This window comes from Danio rerio, chromosome 1 (genome assembly GCF_049306965.1).
Source record: "Danio rerio strain Tuebingen ecotype United States chromosome 1, GRCz12tu, whole genome shotgun sequence".
In the NCBI taxonomy this organism is placed as follows: domain Eukaryota; kingdom Metazoa; phylum Chordata; class Actinopteri; order Cypriniformes; family Danionidae; genus Danio; species Danio rerio.
In genome coordinates, this window is record NC_133176.1 from 2,976,281 (window position 1) to 2,996,847 (window position 20,567).

A 20,567-nucleotide genomic window follows, 5' to 3' on the forward strand; every position below is an offset into this window, starting at 1 on the left:
AAACTGCGGCCTAATTACAGTCACTTAACTAGTGCTGCTCTGTTTGCTCGCTTGTCACTGTATTCAATTATTTTAATCAGCATGACATTAAGATGATAATGCAAAGGCACAACGGTTTAGCAAAATGCCACCAAGTACCCAACATTTTGTGTTTAAAGGATTGATGTCTTGGCTAAAACAAGGCTAATCTTGGGCTGTCAGTGAAAATGTAATAGTAGTCTGACAATTATAAGAGTCAATAATCTAATTTTCAAACAGATTTCACGTGTGCAGTCATTCATGCCCATCTATTTGAGTCTATTTTTTGAGATTTTTTTACTGACCAAACAAATTTAGCTTTGTTTTAGCCGAGACGTCTGTTTAAGTGTCTAATAGACTCCTTTTAAACACAAAAATGCTTGCTGTGAGTGTTTTGAGCAGGTGAATGAGGAGTTTGTGTGGTGTGCTTCTTGACTATATTTCAGTATTTTACAAATAAACCGTAAAAAATGCTGGGTTCCACACAATTCATTCATTCATTCATTTTCTTGTCGGCTTAGTCCCTTTATTAATCTGGGGTCGCCACAGTGGAATGAACCGCCAACTTATCCAGCATATGTTTTACACAGCGGATGCCCTTCCAGGTGCAACCCATCACTGGAAAACATCCATACACTCTCATTCTCACACACATACACTACGGACAATTTAACCAATTCACCTGTCCCAGATGTGTTTGGACTGTGGGGGCTCGAACCAGTGACCTTCTTGCTGTGAGGCGATCGTGCTAACCACTGAGCCACCGTGCCGCCCTCCACACAATTCATTCAGGTTTTCCACAAATCGGTTAACTTAAATTTAAGTGCAGTGAACATAAAACAATTAAGTTGTCCTAAAGAAATCTCAAAAATTGTGTTGAATGAGCTCATTTTACAGAAGTAGTTTGAACAATCATAAATTAATTATAACTGGATTACACAGCCATTTAAATTTGATCTACGCTCATCGGCCACTTTATTAGGTACACCTGACTAGTACCAGGTTGGACCCTTTTTGCCTTCAGAACTGCCTTAATCCTTCACGGCACAGATTAAACAAGCTACTGTTAATATTCCTCAGAGATTTTGCTCCATATTGACATGCCAATCTCCCGTTCCACCACATCCCAAAGGTGCTCTATTGGATTGAGTTCTGCTGACTGTGGAGGCCATTTGAGTACAGTGAACTCATTGGCATGTTCAAGAAACCAGTCTGAGATGATTCACGCTTTATGATATGGTGCGTTATACTTTAATAATACTCAGGAAGGCTATGGCGTTGACATGACGCTCGATTGGTACTGATGGGCTCAAAGTGTGCCAAGAAAATATCCCCCACACCATTACACCACCACCACCAGCCTGAAGTGTTAATACAACAGTTGAATGGAGCCTTTGTGAATTGTAGCCTCAGTTTCCTGTTCTTAGCTGACAGGTGCGGCACCCGGTGTGGTCTTCTGCTGCTGTAGCCCATCCGCCTCAAGGTTGGCCGTGTTGTGTGTTCAGAGATGCTCTTCTGCAGAGCTCGGTTGTAACGAGTGCTTATTTGAGTTACTGTTGCCTTTCTATCAGCTGGAACCAGTCTGGCCATTCTCCTCTGACATCAACAAGGCATTTGCGCCCACAGAACTGCCGCTCACTGGATATTTCCTCTTTTTCAGATCATTCTCTGTAAACCCTAGAGATGGTTGTGCGTGAAAATCCAAGCAGATCAGCAGTTTCTGAAATACTCAGGTCAGCCCGTCTGGCACCAACAACCATGCCACATTCAAAGTCTCTTAAATCCCCTTTCTTCTCCATTCTGATGCTCGGTTTGAACTGCAGCAGATCATCTTGACCATGTCTACATGCCTAAATGCATTGAGTTGATGCCATGTGATCGGCTGATTAGAATTTTGCGTTAACATGCAGTTAGACAGGTGTACCTAATAAAGTGGCCGGCGAGTGTGTATACAGTACACTATTTATGACAGAATGATATTTTATTTTTTGACACTCCAAAAGACACACATTATAATTAATGCTATATCTGTTTAGTTTTTGAGCGGGGAAATGAGTTCTGTTGCTCAGACGTGTTGCATCATAAACTTGTTAAATGGTTTGTGTTTCTCCAGGCGGCTTTATTGCTGTTCTTCATCAGCGCTTCATAAAAGGTGTACAAACCCAATGTACATCATGTCAGCATTCACAATAACAATGAACTCTACCCTATCTGTTCCACTCACACACACACACACACATGTTTGCAGCTGAAAGTGTGACTGTGATCATAGATCCAGCATATGTTCATGGATGTGACACAAGCTCTCAGACTCCAGGCGTCCCTGCTGTCTCTCAGACTATAAATAGTGTTTTTCTCCATGCAGCGGCGGCGGGTGACATTTCATCTGTTCTGCTTTCCTCCCACACACATTCACACCTGCAGACCTGACACACACAACACAGCGGTCTGAATCAGCTCTTATTGTGTGCTTCATTAATAATGCTGGACACAGTCACGTCTGATCAGATCAAACACGCTTACTGACATTTACTGTGTTCACAAGTACACGCTAACATGCTGTTACAGCCCTGTGCACTACTGAATGCACTGTTTACACTGTGGACAGCATGGAAATGGTCCATATTTGTAGTCTGTTTATTTCTTTTATTTCTATCATACATCCATTATCAAATCTTCTATTTCTTTCCATCCATCCAACTGTTGAGTTTGGTGCTGAAAAGCCTCATTTCACGTTTCACATGTTTAACATTTTTCTTAATCTCATGTGTTGCTCTTTGACAGGTATGAGCGCGTGCCTGTGATTTTGGTGGGCAATAAGGTGGACCTGGACAACGAGCGCGAGGTTTCGTCGAGCGAGGGTCAGGCTCTGGCTGAGGAATGGGGCTGTCCGTTCATGGAGACTTCGGCCAAGAGCAAGACTATGGTGGACGAACTGTTCTCGGAGATCGTCAGGCAGATGGACTACGCTTCTCAGCCGGATAAAGAAGACCCGTGCTGCTCCTCCTGCAATATACAATAACCCCTCGCAATCAGGAAACACAGGGGGCTTTTCAACATGGAGGTCATCGCAGAAGTGCTGCATCCGTTCTAACACACGTCACAACATGTGAACAGCGTTTACACACTACAGAACGCTGCACATACAGCCATTATTATAATGGTGCTTAGAGAAGATGTAGGTGAGAAATGCACGAGTTTGCAAAAATGATCCCAAAAAAACGTTGGAAAAATAGAACTTTTAGGAATCTCTTCTAGTCCGTTGATTTTATTGGGAATATGGTGCATTGGAAATGGATGAGAAATCCTAACTTTTTAATTCCATTGATTTCAATGGGAGTGAATGATGAAATGAAAATGAATAATGCAGCGAGTTGTGAAAGCCGTATCAGGAAGAGTTTGAAAAGATCATTTTTAGGCAACACTAAACCCAGTTATTTTAACGGTAAGAGTGTATCTCAGAGAAACAAGTGAAACTTTACATGGGTTTGCATAAGCTGTGCAAACAAAAGGTGGGCAAATGCAGACAATGTTAAATCCATTGATTTCAATGGGAATGGGACGAAAGCTGAGCTGGGAAACTTTTGCATCACGACAGATCCACTTATTTCATTCAGAATGGTGCACTGCAGAAAATGTGTCAGAAAAAATGCATGGAAATCTGTGCCAACAAAACATTTGAAAACGAAAACTTTAGGCAATGCAGAAATGTGATTGATTTCAATGGTAAACCACAAAAACCGAGATGTAAAACACGAAGGGAACGTATTGCAAGCAGAAATAATGAAAATGTCACTTTTATTTGATGCTGCAAATTTAACCATTTAGATGGGAATAATGCACCGCATAGATATTCTGCAGACAAATTCACAAAATCAAATTTCACAAAATCACAACTCAAATGCTACATATCCATTGATTTCAATGAGAATGATGCATTGCGGAGACTTACAGTAGATGAAAATGCATGAGTTCAGGAAGGTTTCACTAACAAAAGTTGAAAAAAAGAAACCTAATGGCTTGTTTCATCCAAAAAAGAAAGTTATGCCAAAAAAGGCATCCTAGATGCATATGACCATTTTGAGGGATGCAAACAAAAACAATGCTCCTGTTTTACATTTTCAATTTCCATAGCTTTCGAGAATCCAAAAACAGCCACATATTGAGAACATTTACATGGACACCAATAATCCGATTAAGACAATACTCTGATTAAGAGTCGACCATGTAAACAGAGATTTTTGATGAATTGAATCTGATTAAGGTCATAATCGAACTAAACAGAAATGAATTAAAATGTGGAGGACGCCGATTTAAGTCACATTATTGAAGTGCAGTATAAACATATAAACAACGCAGTCAAACTATTACTGTCATATATGACTTTTTGTTGCATTTTGCAACAGGATAGTCCACAGACACACACACACACACACACACACACACACACACACACACATACACACACATGGCTGTTTGACACTATTCTTTGCACCTACCGAGTCCATGAAGGACCACAGACACCTGCATCGTGAAATGCTGAGTTTTTTTTTCTCTCATTCAGCATGCGATATGAATTTTCATTAAAACAGCACTCTTCCAGCAGTTCATACTCACATCCAATATCTCGTTTGTCATGGTGGCATGCATGAAATGTTTTTTAACTGCAGTTAAAGTCCACAAATTAAGAATGAATCACCTGAAGTTACATGAAACTCCAAAGGAAACGTGGATAGCGCGGTGATGCAATGACCTTAATCGAATTATTTGCTGTAACATGTAAAACGGGATCATAAAGGGAACATTCAAAAAGCAACTCATGTTAACACCTTCGTCTTATTATTGTCTTAATTAGATTAGGGGAAATTATTCCATTACTGATGTCCATGCAAACATAAGCTGCGTCCCAAACAGCATACTATGCACTCATGCACTATGTACTTATGCACTTACACACTCAACAGCATAATATATGTATGTAGTGTCATCCCAAATGGCACGCTAATGTTTTTTACTAAGTGGAAATTCAAACCGTTTCCCTGATGACGTTTGACGGTTGCCAAATCAGTGAAATAAACGACCAAATTATCAAATAATACCTGCCGTGAGTATAACTGCATTCACCATCGGGAGGCGCTATAATCACTCTCGCAGGAGAATTTTGCTTTCACCATCCAAAATAAATAAAGTTATCCAACATGTGCCCCTGATAGCACCGCCCCTTCCGCTACGTGAGCAAACCTGCGGTCGGTGAGTGCGTGAAGTGTCCATCATTACACACTTCACTTTAACGACTGAATGAGTGCATCATCCGGGTAATTAAAGTGCTCTTATTATTTTTAGAGTTTTCAGTGTGAACACAATACTTACACTATTTATACTACAAAATGGCGTAGAATAGTGCATAAGTATGCGATTTGGGACGTAGCTATAGTCATTGTTGTGATAGCAGCGGTTTTAACATGAACTTATGACTGAATTGCCTCATGTGACAGCTATGAAATAGTTTGATAACAAGCATGGACCACTGACATGACCAGACTGAAATGGTCTTTATGACTTACTTTTTTCTCAAATCCAGTCAAAGTTATTTTCAAAATTATATTGAGCTTTTCCAGCTCTAAAGTGTCAAATGATGTCTGTTTATTATCAGCAGTCCAAAAGAAGTCCAGTAAAGCACATCTATTCATAATAAAGTGCCTCACATGGCTCCAATGAGTGAATAAAGCTCTCCTGTAGTGAACCCATGCATCTCTGTAAGAAAATAATGTGGATTTAAATCTGTATAATGCGTTTGTGTTTTGTCTGTCTCTCTTCACTTCGCATGCACTTTACACTCAAGAGATAGAAAAACACACTCCTGTCCTGCTGGTGGCACTAATGCAGCCAAAAATACACCACAGAAGGAGAAGAAGAAGACCGGAAGTTAGACTAAAAACTGTTTGGAAAGATTTGAATGCTTGGATTCACTACAGGAGAGCTTTACTCATGACCCAAAGCCATATAAGGCACTTTGTGTTATGGATGTATGTGCTTTATTAAAGCTAGAAAAGCCCAATATCATTTGCTTAATAACTGACTGGATTCAACTGAAAGAAGGAAGTCATCTAGGATGCCTTGAGGGTGAGTAAATGATGGGATTATTTCAGTTTTTGGATGAACTAACCATTTAAGCAACCCTGCACATTTTTGGATTTCATTGGGAATGGATTATCAAGAGTTTGTGCAAGCAAAAGTATAAAAAAAACTCCCCATAGCATCTGTTGAGCTCCTAGAAATTGAGTTCACTGCATTCCTGCTTATGACCCGACACCTTCACAGCCTTCTTTAGTGTGTAAACGCCTTAATAACACAAGGCTCATTGCAAATACGTGACTCAGCCTACATATTTTGTGAAATGTAAAATACATCGCTCTGGGTACATTTTATTGCACATTTCAGATGACACATCCACTAGAGGGCGCTGTCTACATCTTTGCTAATTTGAAATGCATTAGTTGAGGGGCCGATCAAACCAAACGCACATTTCCGTTCCACAAATGTGAGGCGCACCACTCTGCCTTTTTGTTGACAAGAAAAAAAAGAGCGAGGTCCGCTTTTTTTATGTCACAAGGCAATGACTGAATCAGCTGGGTATTGTTTGAGAGTGTTGCTGTTGGTATTAATATAATTTTAATAATTAAAAATATTGTGATATTCAAGATTTGTGAGTCATACAGCTCCGGATATCTCAAAACAGCAACCACAAGTCTCTCCTCCATCTTCAAAAGTCTCCGTTGTTGTCTTGACAACACAAAAACTGCAGGCACTTCAACAGAAACCCCGCCTCTGCTTCCCCGTGATTGGAGAATTAAAAAGACGCGAGTGACGTAATGTGCTTTTTCCGCTCAGTTGACTTTTTTTTGGCAAAAACGCGCGGCGCAGCAGGCGGTTAAAACATTAGGCGAGCAGGGCGCATAAGCAGCGAGCAAAATGCTCGCACCTGTTAGTAAACCATTCAAAAGAGGCGCCTCTCGACGCATAAACCGCTTTTGGTGTAATCGACCCCTTGGGGTGTGATTTGTCGCACGTTTCAGATACACATCCTTCTTGTACACCTCCATGAGAGGCTGGCGTTTGTTGTACAGATCAGCTAGCGAACCACTAAGCTAAACCCTTCCCTAAACCCAACCAATAGTGTTTTCAAAAGCAAATTAAGAGAAAAGCATACTGCAACCATGCAGTTTTACTTTGATTTTACATTGCTTTAATCTCTTTTGTGGAAGCATGCTTCAAACCCGAGCGATCTGCAGCAGAACATCATACAAAGCGAGCTATGAGAACACTGACCACACTAGAAAAGTTGCCCATATGGAGATAGATACGTAACGCAAACATAATTATTACAAATCATAGACTGAGTTAAGTTGTTTTGTGTTGTTTATTTAGGAACTGCACAAAAATAATCATGTATTTGTCAATAATATATCCTGTAAATATCATTAGTGTGAAAAGGAACAAAAGTTGCTGCCCCCTAGTGTTCATTTTACTTTGAAAATGCAGTCAAACGTATGTTGAACTAAAAAGTTTTTTGCAGTTTCACAAATATGTAGGCTGGAGCCTGTATTTCCATTGTGCCTGTGTTGCAATTATGATGAACGATTAGCATAGAAACTGTAAAAAAAAAAAGGTCAAGGGGATCTGAAAGTGCACCATACTCGAGTCTTTGGTTTCCCCGCATGTTTTGAACACGATCATTCTGAGTTTGAGGCTGTTTGCGTTGACTTCGCCGTTTAGTTTGCACATATAGAACCTGATGTCTTAAACTGCCATTAATAAAGAGCCAGAATGAGCTAGTTTTTGTTCTTCCAGTGTGACGCTGAGAGACGTTTGGGAGGTTCACTTGCGGATCCACGGCTTTTTTGAGGGACGTTTTCTTTGCGGAAGCCAAATAGGATGCTGAGAAGCACTTTTCTTTTGTAACGTCTGTTGTGTCTGTTTTGATTTATGAAACTGCTGGGAATATTCCGCTGATTATGTTGTGGTTTTTAATTAGCACCTCGATATAGAATGTTGCAATTACTGAATTATGTATTTTGTAATAATGTAGTAAAACAATCATGGGATTTGCTTTAGGATACTAGACTGTGAAGCTTTGAATCGGGTGGGAAAATATTTGTAATCAAACACTGTCAACACTTTCCACAAACAGGGTGCTCAAATCTGATATATGGACATATATGGATATTAACACAGTCGCCTTACAGCAAGAAGGTCGCTGGTTATAGCCCTGGCTGGGCCAGTTGGCATTTCTGTGTGGAGTTTGCATGTTCTCCCTGTGTTTATGTTGGTGTGGGTTTCCTCCAGGTGCTCTGGTTTCCCCGAAAGTTCAAACACATGCGCTATAGGGGAATTGAATAAGCTAAATTATATACGAATATGAGTGTGTGTATGAGGATGTATAAGTGTTTCCCAGTACTGGGTTGCAGCCGGAAGGGCATCTGATTTGTAAAACATATGCTGGAATAGTTGGCGGTTCATTCCACTGTGTAATAGAGGCTAAACCGAAGAAAAATAAATAAATATATACAGTTGAAGACAACTTTCTTAGCCCTCATGTAAAGTTTTTCAAATATTTCCCACATTTATCACTGTATTTCCTATTGTATTTTCTTCTGGAGAAAGTCTTTTCTTTTAGTTTGGCTGGAATAAAACAATATTTTTAAAAATATATGAAGTTAAGCTTAGTTAATAAGAGTATATTGCAAAAGAACTAATAAAATATTAAATAATGTTGTCAATTAGTGATTATAAATTAACTATTATGTTGTTACTATTATCATAACATATTATGATGTATGTTTATAAATATCTCTGTTAGAAAAACACTGGGGAAATATTAGAAAAATTAAAATTGCATCATCTGAATAATATTGACTTCAGCTGTATATATAAAACTACAGATAATATCTGTGAACTTGTATATGGAAAACTAAATGAGCACACAAAAATGCAACCCAGGCTCATTCTGAAAATGTACCCCTGTATACATTTCTGGAGAGCGGCAAATACGTCCCAGGAGCTACGTTTTTTTTTTGCATTTTTTGTTTTCGCAAATCCACAATGTGTACGCTTTTTCAGATCTCAAATTTCTCTCGCGCGTGCCATTTGTGCTTGCTGTTCTCACTTAAATCCACCAGAGGCCACTGTTGACTGACTGACTGACCGAACAACTGATACCCCCACACACTGCCCTCCTTAAACCTAGTGTTTTCAAAAGCACCGATTGACCAGCGCCCACCCACTTACCTAAACCTAACCGAAAGTGTTTCCAAGAAAAAGAAAAGCCCTCGCTGCCGCCTGATTTTTACCACATTTTTAGATTTTACCACATTCTTACCTCGTTATTTACTTGTTTATTTTATTTTTTGGGTTTTGTCTTTCCTGCTCTCTGCTGTACTTGAACCCTGCCATCGCTGTCAACTCCTCACTGTGTCTCAAGTCCACCAACATTATGCGGCGAGCTACTGGACAAACTGGTAACAGTGGGAAAGCCGTCCACACAGAGGTAAGCTTTCAGCTAGTAAGCGTGAAAAGGAACAGTGTCATACCGGCCCGTAACATTCATTTTAAAGATGAAATACAGCCATACGAACTTCTGGCTACATAATTCACGACCTCCAGAAAGGTATATAGGGGTACGTTTTAAGAATGAGTCTGTGTTGCAACACAACCATGTCATTTTATTGCAATTTTTGCATATATGTTGCATATACAGCATGTACATTTATGACATATATTTTGAACTTGTATGTTATACTGTTAAAACCAAAAGTTCACATACAATCTAAAAAAGGAACATAACCATTTATCTTTTAATGTCTGATGGTAAATCAGACTAAACGTTTACTATTTTAGGTCCGTCAGGATTACCTAAATTATTTACATTTGCTAAATGCCAGAATAATGAGAGAATTTAATTCTAGAGATTTAAAGTAAACACACATTTCCTTGGTACTTTTTTTGCTTCGCTTTTAAACTGTATAACTTTGGTCAAATGTTTTGGGTCTCCTTCCACAAGCTTTTCACAATAGTTGTGGCTCATTCCTCCTGACAGAATTGCTGTAACTGAGTCAGATTTGTTGGCTGTCTTGCTCGCACAAGCTTTTTCAACTCTGCCCACAAATTTCCTATAGGATTGAGATCAGGGCTTTGTGATGGCCACTCCAAAACATTCACTCTGCTGTCCTTAAAGCACATGTTAACTCATTTGGCAGTATGCTTAAGGTCATGGTCTGTTTGGAAGATTCTTTTGTGGCCAAGTTGTAATGTCCTGGCTGATGTCTTGAGATGTTGCTTCAGTATTTCTCCATAATGTTCTTTCTTCATGATGCCATCTATGCTGTGAAGTGGACCAGTCCCTCCTGCAGCAAAACAGCCCCACAACATGATGCTGCCGCCCCCATACTGCACAGTTGGGATGCTGTTCCTAGGCTTGTCAGCTTTCCCCTTTGTCCTCCAAATGTAACACTGGTCATTATGGCCAAACAGTTCAATCTTAGCTCCATCAGACCACAGGACATGTCTCCAAACATTCCCAGTGTAATTAAGCTAATTGTAATCTGGCTTTGTTGTTGATTCTGGCTTGTTTATTTCTCATGTTGTCACACAAGGAAGCAGTGTGTTTGAGCTTTTCCCTAAATACTATTCTACAGTTGTGCCTCACATTAACTCAAATGTTGTCAATCAGCCAATCAGAAACTTCTAAAACCTTGACATCATCATCTGAGCTTTTTCAGAGGCAGAATAATCTTATTGTATGGAAACTGGACTTTCAAGAAGGGTTATAACAATTTCTCAATAAATCTCTCTCTCATTATTCTGCTATTAAGCAGAACAGAAACACATGTGATAATCCTGACTTACCTAAAAGAGAAAAAGTTTAGTCATATTAACATCTGACTTTTTTTATAAATGGTATGTGCCTTTTTATACAGTGTATGTAAACTTCTGGTTTCAACTGTATATGTGGTTTGCATATATTGCCATAGATCAGATTTCTATATGGGCTGTTTTTTAAAGCAATAAACATCAAAATTAACTCGGCAGCGAAAGTAGAAAGTAGTACTTTTATAAACACACACACACAAAATGTCTGTAAAGACCCTTTAAAATGATGATTTTGGCCTGTCACACCTCAGAAGTCTAATTCAGGAATATTAATTAAATTGATTTCCATTAAATTAATATCATTTTTACACATTTTATTTTACATATAAAAATATTTCTGTTAATTTTGTGTGAACGCATTTTAATTATTAACATAACACAAAGCAGCTCATATAATATCGAGTTCAGACAATTCTCTATGTCGTGCCCAGTTTGTGGAAAGTGTGCACTAATATTGAAGCCTGTACTAGATGTGATTATTAATGTCATGAATAATCATAATAATGCAGTCAGCCTTGTGAATGTTGTACAAAAACACACGGAGGAGAGCAAATATAGCGACGGCTTAATCAGTTTGTACTTTATCATCGGTCGAAAGATCCCTCGATTCATCTGCTTTCAGCAAAAACGAGAAGAATAATGAATATTAATAATAATAACACTGCGCAAAGTCATTTCATCATACTTTTCTCAGGAGAGTCACAGGCTACCAAATCTGTTATTAGAGTTTATGAGGATATTTCTCATTTCCTTTCTGTTTCCTTAATCATTAGGGTGTATGATCTTATTATAATAATAATGTTTTCTTAATTCTATATTGTCGTTTGGTCTTTTTAGTATATTATGATCATTTGGTATTACAGAGCAATTCTTATTCAGTCATCGTGTGTTCACCAAATGTATAGAAAACTATTGAAGATGGTTGTGTGTAGTTTATATTAAAAAAATAATGCCAGACTTACAGTATGTTACTTTAGCGGTCATATGCATGGCTAAAACATCATCGTTTGTGAAAATAACAGCAGATGACACACACACACACACACACACACACACACACACACACACACACACACACACACCAGGGTGAATCTGCCTTGCCATGTGAACTCAAGGTTTGCCTTTTTAACTCTCGTCATTGATCTTATATTTTTTTAAGTCAACATTTACCCTCTTCCACTCGGTAAATGGATTGTGAATATGGTTTCATTCAGCACCACAATAAAGACGTCTTATTCACAGCTGGAGATGCACGTTTGAGTTTGTCTGGCTGGAAATGCCTGAAAAAAACATTTATTTTTGGGTGTGATTTGCACTAAAGATGCACAGTTTATGAGTCTGTTGACAGATATTAATGCTGGATTTATATGTAATTCAATCTAATTCTAATTGAATCACCTTTTATTTCTGTCAACCAATCAGAATATAAAAACAATTATGCATAATGCATCATTTCATTTGATTATGTTCACTTTTGGGTGTAGTTCTAGCTTTTATTGATGTTGTTTTTATCTAAATATATTATTATTATTTATTATGGGCTACACTGTGGCGCAGAGGGTAGAACTCTTGCCTTACAGCAAGAAGGTCGCTGGTTCGAGCCTCGGCTGGGTCAGTTGGCATTTCTGTGTGGAGTTTGCATGTTCTCCCCATGTTCGCATGGGTTTCCTTTGGGTGCTCCGGTTTCCCACACAAGTAAAAAAAATATGCGGTACAGGTGAATTGGGTAGGCTAAACTGTCCGTAGTGTATGTGTGTGTGAATGAGTCTTTATGTGTGTTTCCCAGTGGTGGGTTGCAGCTAGAAGGACATCCGGTGCGTGAAACATATTATGGATAAGTTGGCTGTCCATGCTGCTGTGGAAACCCCAGATTAATAAAGGGACTAAGCCGAAAAGAAATTGAATAAATGAATGAATTTATTATTATTTTATGATTTATTTATTTTTATAATTGCTTACTTTATTTTTTGTATTAGTTTATTCTTATTTGCTATTATTTTAGATTTCCTATATTTAACTATTAATAAATAATCATCAATTTTTAACAACTAATAATTTTTATTTATATTATTTTCAGTCAAAATAATTTTATTCTGATTAATTTTAGATAGTTTTAATACAAATCAAATAATTTGAATGTTTAAATATGTAATTGTATATTATTTTTCTTATAAAAATTAATAATAATTTCTAGTTATCATTATTAACTAGACTATTAATTAATAGTTTGATTTGGCTTACTGTATATGAGTACTTATTCAAATCAAGTTTATTTGTAGCTATAGTGCTTTTCTCAGTAGTGGTTCCTAAACTTGCTTTACAACAAGTGCACATTAGTCAAAATCAGAACAGTGAAAGTGCGTTTTCCCAAAAAACCTGCTGTTGATGTGTACAATACAGATTTACTGAAGCGTATTTAACTGTACCTCATATTTTCTGTTAATCCAGAGTGTTGATGTGCACTTGTAAGTATACTTATAAAGCAGTGTCATGTAACCTACTTTAAGTATCAAATGATCAACTAGAAGTCAAGTTATTGTTTGTTGTTCCTTAAACTTGGATAGGCGACAAGACTTTTGTCAGGTAGTGTACTTGTTCAGTATGTAGTGTCGCGTACTTTAAAGTGTGTTTACCTCTCACAGCCGTTTGTCCGGAGCTGCAGTGTTAGCGGTGTTTTCTATGCTGTTCATACAGTATATCTGCTGGAATGAGTGCGGTTTGACAGCAGATTTCACACCACCCACTGCATCAGCTTTCATCCTCCTCGGAGATCCTGCAGTGATCAACAACACCAGAAGAGGAAAAAACCGCGGCTCTATGGAGGACAAGATTCGCCTGAAGCCACGGCGCGCGCTGTCATGGCAACTGCAGCGGTGACGCGTCGCTTTACGGTAAATCAGCGCTCTGTGTGAAGACGGAGGTGCAGATATACGGTGTGCTCAGAAGCTTTGCTCTTTATCAAACCCTTTCAGCGTGTCAGTTTATTCTCCCACACAGAAATGAGCCTCGCAGAGCGCAATACAGACACTAGAATTGCTTCTTCTGAATACCGCGAGGGTAAGTCAGTGTGAAATCTAAATTCACCATGTTTAATTTACTAGCGCAAGTTGTTATTGTTTAGATGAACAATTAATCCATACTAGTCAAACCACATGAAAATAAATGTTTGTATTTATAATCAAAGTTTGACCTAAATGCGTTGAATTGCTGCCATGTGATTGGCTGATAAGAAGTTTGCGTTAACGAGCAGTTGGACAAGTGTACCTAATAAAGTGGCCCGTTGGTGTGTGTGTATGTGTGTATATATATATATATATATATGTATGTATGTATGTATATATATATGTATATGTATATATATATATATGTATATATATGTATATATATATATATGTATATATATGTATGTATGTGTGTATATATATATATGTATATATATATATATATATATATATATATATATGTATATATATATGTATATATATGTATATATATATATATATATATATATATATATATATATATATATATATATATATATATATATATATATATATATATATATACAAGATACTGGAAATATTCCTCAGAGATTTTGCTCCATGTTGACATGAGAGCATCACACAGTTGCTGCAGATTTGTCGGCTGCACATCCATGATGCCAATCTCCCATTCCACCACATCCTAAAGCTGCTCTATTGGATTGAGTTCTGGTGACTGTGGAGGCCATTTGAGTACAGTGAACTCATAGTCATGTTCAAGAAACCAGTCTGAGATGATTCAGGCTTTATGACATGGTGCGTTATCCTGCTGGAAGTAGCCATCAGAAGATGGAGACACTGTGCTCATAAAGGGATGGACATGGTCAGCAGCAATACTCAGGTAGGCTGTGGTGTTGACATGTGGCTCAGTTGGTACTAATGAGCTGAAAGTGTGGCAAGAAATCTCCCCCACACCATTACACCACCAGCACCAGCCTGAACCGCTGATACAAGGCAGGATGATCCATGCTTTCATGTTGTTGATGCCAAATTCTGACCCGACCACCGAATGTGGCAGCAGAAATGGAGACTCATCAGAGCAGGCAACGTTTCTCCAATCTTCTATTGTCCAGTTTTGGTGAGTCTGTGTGAATTGTAGCCTCAGTTTCCTGTTCTTAGCTGACAGGAGCGGCACCCGGTGTGCTCTTCTGCTGCTGTAGCCCATCCGCCTCAAGGTTGGACGTGTTGTGTGTTCAGAGATGCTCTTCTGCAGAGCTCGGTTGTAGCGAGTGCTTATTTGAGTTACTGTTGCCTTTCTATCAGCTGGAACCAGTCTGGCCATTCTCCTCTGACCTCTGGCATCAACAAGGCATTTGCGCCCACAGAACTGCCGCTCACTGGATATTTCCTCTTTTTCAGGCCATTCTCTGTAAACCCTAGAGAGGGTTGTGCGTGAATATTCCAGTAGATCAGCAGTTTCTGAAATACTCAAAGCAGCCCGTCAGGCACCAACACCCATGCCACATTCAAAGTCACTTAAATCACCTTTCTTCCCCATTCTGATCCTTGGTTTGACCTGCAGCAGATCGTCTTGACCATGTCTACATGCCTAAATGCATTGAGTTGCTGCCATGTGATTGGCTGATTAGAAATTTGCGTTAACAAGCAGTTGGACAGGTGTACCTAATAAAGTGGCCGGTGAGTGTATGTTTTAAAGTTTATGGAAATTGTCAGTATGCACAGAATGACCTTCATATGCACACAAACACATTTACACTATTATGTTTTATAATACTGTATAAACAGCTGAAACGATCAGCATTTGAGCTCAGACTCGGAAAGACATGATGCTAGGATTTATTTTATCATAACCACCACATATATCCATAAATACCCTCCCTCCATTTAGTCCTGTTCTCCCAAACGCACCCACGTACATTACACACGCTTTACATAATACCCACGAGCCCCTCTGTTCTGGAGGACGAGGGCTGGAGACGTCTCTGAAGGACACATGCACACCAGACCACGACTCGGATAGAGGAAGTTATTAACTCGATTCTGATTTGCTTTGGTAAAGACGAGGTCAGTGATGTTAATGCAGAACGGCTGCTGCTGAATGTTCTCTGCTGAATGGGGTGTTTGTGTGCTGTGGCTTTATTTATTCATTTTGCAGCTGCAGGGTGTTGCTATGTGGCTGCTGGGGAGGTTTTGGATGGTTTCCAGGGTGTTGCTATGCAGCTTTTAAAATCTGTTGCTCTGTAGTTGCTTGCAGATTGTTGTTAGCATGTTGCAATGTGCTTGATAGGGCATTGATACACACTTATTAGTGTGTTTTAAGTGTTCTTAAAGCATGTGTTAAATGTATTAATTGTATGTTTTTATAATCAGACTTGATAGAAGAAGCACTTTGATTGACATTCGCCCTTTGTACGTGTCATCAGAAGGGGAAAGCCCCGCCCACTATTGACCATCTCTCCCTCATTAGCATAGGCAATTAGTCTTGTTTTTGAATCTGCCACTATGCTGACACACAGGCTGTTTCTCAATTCCAAGAACGCAGAGAACGGACTTGCGTTCTTCTGGAGAGCGGACTTGCCAGGCATCCTCGGAAAAACATACTCAGGATACCGCGAGAAATGAGACGCTGCGTTCTTCCTAATGGTCACGTGACCTTCACGCGTTTTTAATGGTAAATAATTTAAACATTACAGCATTCATACAACGATTTTTTGTTTTTCCCCTTTTCAATATATATACTATGCATAAAGACTTTACAAATATACTCTGTACAATATAAATATAACAGATTTTAATACTAATTTCAGCAAACAGACACCCTTAATGTGTTTATTCCTTTATTAAGATGTCCATGGTGATGTTTATATTCACCATCTCATTTAGGGAAACTCCTGAGGTAAATAATTTAAATCTCTGAACTTTAATAATAAATCTAAATAAAATGCAGCGCTTCCCACCTCCAGTCCCAATGACTTCTGGGACTTCCAGAGCGAGTTCGGTGCTCAAGTCTGCATCGGTGCGTCCTCGATATCAAGAACTCATCCGGGAATTGTCACACATCCTCTGTTCTTGTGGTCTTGAGTATTGGAACTGAACTTTGGCAGCTGATGATGACGTTACACGAGGACGCAAGACCGATGAAGAACGCATATTGAGAAACAGCCATAGGCATTTATAGCTCCGCCCTCTTTTAAAAAGAGCACAATCTCTTTGAATTTAAAGCGACAGTCACCAAATTTGCACAATTAGGATCAAAGCCTACAAGGGTCAGTGTCTGAGAGATTTAACCTCTTAAGACCCAAGGTGTTTTTTTACATGCATTTTTTCTTTCTCTTTGCTATTTGGGCTCAATGGAACCTAATTAGAATAAAACCTAAGTGTCATATTTTGAGATGATGTACTTTTAGCAGAGGTGGGTAGAGTATTCAAAATCTGTACTCAAGTAAGAGTACAAGTACTTGCGGAAATTTTTAAGTAATAATAAATTCAATAATTAAGAAATAATTTTAAGTAAAAGTAACAATCTTAAAAGTTACTCGAGTAAGAGTAAAAAAGTATCTGATGAAAAAATTACTCAAGTAATTAGTTACTTAGTTACTTTTGATTTTATATATATATATATATATATATATATATATATATATATATATATATATATATATATATATATATATATATATATATATATATATATATATATATGAAGTCAGAATTATTAGCCCCCTTCGTTTTTTTTCTCTCGTTTTTTTTATATTTTCTAAATGATGATGTTTAACAGAGCAAGGAAATTTTCACAGTATGTCTGATAATATTTTTTCTTCTGGAGAAAGTCTTATTTGTTTTATTTCGGCTAGAATAAAAGCAGTTTTTAATTTTTAAACACCATTTTAAGGACAAAATTATTAGCCCCTTTAAGCTATATTTTTTCCCGATAGTCTACAGAACTATTTAATAACTTGCCTAATTCCCCTAACCTGCCTAGTTAACCTAATTAACATAGTTAAGCCTTTAAATGTCACTTTAAGCTGTATAGAAGAATATCTAATTATCAAATATTATTTACTGTCATCATGGAAAAGATAAAATAAATCAGTTATTAGAGTTATTAGAGATGAGTTATTAAAAGTATTATGATTAGAAATGTGCTGAAGAAATCTGCTCCCGGTAAAACAGAAAACAGGAAAAAAAATAAATAGAGCGGCTAATAATTCTGACTAGATTCTAGATTGTGTTTTACAATATGCTGTAGTAAATTTGAGCATGCATTGTTTTTCTTTTAACACGCAAATGTAGACATTGCATGAAACATTAGGTCATGAAATGACTTGAAAGTCTTTAAAAAATCATGGAAAAGTCTTGGAAATTAAGTAGTAAAAATTTGTATGAACCCTGCATTTTCTTTTGGGTTACAATGTGGAAAATCTGATTGGCTAAAATAGTGTATTCAATATTTATTCTCATTAAACCTACAATTTTAATCACACTCACTGATCATTTGCCACAGATCTGTGTGTGACTGGTATAAAATAGATGCACTCTCAGGAGGTTGCAGCAAAATGTGTAATGGCGAGTGGGATATTTGTGAGGGGGGCCACATCATCTGACAGACAGGGGAAAGCGGGGTCTCCCACGACCCTGTGCAGTGTGGGATGTAGATGTGGAAATAGCACTCTGCGTTTTGGCAGCAGTCGAGTCCCTCTGGGGTAGTTTGGAGAGGGACCAAAGCGGAGTGGAAATAGAAGTGCTGGAAAAGAAAGAGACATGCGTTCTGTAAAACTCCCCATCGTGAATCTGCAGCTGAATGTAGGTTAGGGAAAAAAACTCCCTGTATATACACTCACCGGCCACTTTATTAGGTACGCCTGTTTAACTGCTTGTGAGCACGAATTTCTAATCAGCCAATCACATGGCAGCAACTCAATGCATCTAGGCATGTAGACATGGTCAAGACCATCTGCTGCTGTTCAAACCGACAACCGAGCATCAAATGGCCTCCACAGTCACCAGATCTCAATTCAATAGAGCGCCTTTAGAGATTGGCATTATGCATGTGCAGCCGACAAATCTGCAGCAACTGTGACGCTATCATGTCAATATGGAGCAAAATCTCTGAGGAATATTTCCAGTATCTTGTCTAATCTCTGCCATGAAGGATTAACGCAGTTCTGAATGCAAAAGGGGGTCCAACACGGTGTTAGTTAGGTGTACCTAATAAAGTGGCCGGTGAGTGTATACTATACAATTTGATGATCACATATAAATGAGTATATTTCTATATCTTTAAAATGTTAAAAGCAAATGGTCGTTTCCATGCGGTCGATATATAAATAACCAATTGATTGAATTTACAGAAATCTTTTTATATATCGTGGTGTATATCATTATCTGGATGTGGGATGACACATATCCTCACGTCCTCAGATTATGCAGAGTCACTGATTGGATCCAAGACCAGCGACGAGATGATCCCAAGGTTTTCATAATCCGGGACCAGGCCGTATCTTGAGCTGCTGCTGCGCTGTGCTCATGGGGGAGTGGAGAGTATGAGACTGATTCCAGCGACGCTCCAGACGAGTCTTCTCTGAGGCCAGCTTCCAGCCTCCACCGCTGAGACTGCAGCTCTGCACAAGACTTTTGGCCAGAGGAGAAATTAAAATGGTCGCGCCCAACTGAGTCTGGTTCTCTCAAGGTTTTTTTTCTTCACTCTCCTATCGGTGAAGTTTTTTTTCCCTGTTTGGACTCTCAGTAATGACTTCAAACCACACTGAACTGAGCTTAACTGAACTGAACTTAAACACTAAAAACTGAACTACCCTGTTCCAGTTACTATGACCATTTATGTGAAGCTGCTTTGACACAATCTACATTGCAAAAGCGCTGTACAAATAAAGCTGAATTGAATTGAATTGAATTGAATATTGTGGTATTTTTAGATTTTTGTCATATCTTCCCAACTCTATCCCTGTTAAACAGTGGATGTTTGTGACTGGTTAGCAACCATCTCAGCTGCTTGCCTAGTAAATACTGAGAAAGATGGCAGCATGAGTTGTGAATTGGCAAGAATCTCTCATATTCTCTTCAGAAATTGAAATCTTGTTGTAGTTTGTTTTTGCAGTGTGTGTGTGTGTGTGTGTGTGTGTGTGTGTGTGTAATGGCCCAGTGTGACCGCTACTGAAGCATGTAGATGCTGAACATGTTCAGAAGTCAGTCTAATGCCGTGAGCTTAATAATAAAAGTTGTTCACAACACAACAAAGCCATAAAAATAAGAATAAACATCAATAGAACACAAACATGTGTGGTTTAATTAAAGGTAAACAAACATGAGATGGAAATAAGCGATGATGATTGTGTGAGTTTGTGTTGATTTATGATATATTCAGGTATAAAAGTGAAGTTTGAGATACTTTTGCAAGAGATTCAGTGTTGAAATGAAAACAGAAGCTACCGTGTGTTTGTCTTGACTGATTTTAAGGCTTCGTTAACGCTTTGCTTTCTAGCTAAGATGTTTTAATTGAGGATAAAGTGAATCTGTGAAGCTGCTGTGTGTGTCTGGACATCGTCAGAGTTTCTCTAGCGCCATCTTGTGGTCAATTACTGGTAACTCATTCATTCATTT

The 20,567-nt window shown here is 38.4% G+C and overlaps 1 protein-coding gene and 2 long non-coding RNA genes across 3 annotated transcripts in view; 2 read left to right on the forward strand and 1 right to left on the reverse strand.

Moving 5' to 3' along the window:
- The window catches only part of rap2ab (RAP2A, member of RAS oncogene family b), a 17,760-nt gene extending 14,720 nt beyond the window's left edge, over nucleotides 1–3,040 (forward strand). The window contains exon 2 of the mRNA NM_001145705.1: nucleotides 2,803–3,040. Coding sequence (NP_001139177.1) covers nucleotides 2,803–3,040 — 238 coding nt within the window. The remainder of the gene's footprint in view (nucleotides 1–2,802) is intronic.
- LOC141384284 (uncharacterized) lies at nucleotides 2,659–13,895 on the reverse strand. The gene is made up of 2 exons (XR_012405350.1): nucleotides 13,581–13,895; nucleotides 2,659–3,024 (listed from the first exon to the last, which is right to left on the reverse strand). It is a non-coding gene; the product is annotated as an uncharacterized lncRNA (long non-coding RNA).
- Nucleotides 13,723–19,855, forward strand: LOC137495389 (uncharacterized). Its single transcript, XR_011015224.2, has 2 exons — nucleotides 13,723–14,004; nucleotides 19,371–19,855. It is a non-coding gene; the product is annotated as an uncharacterized lncRNA (long non-coding RNA).
- Nucleotides 19,856–20,567: the final 712 nt, after the last annotated feature.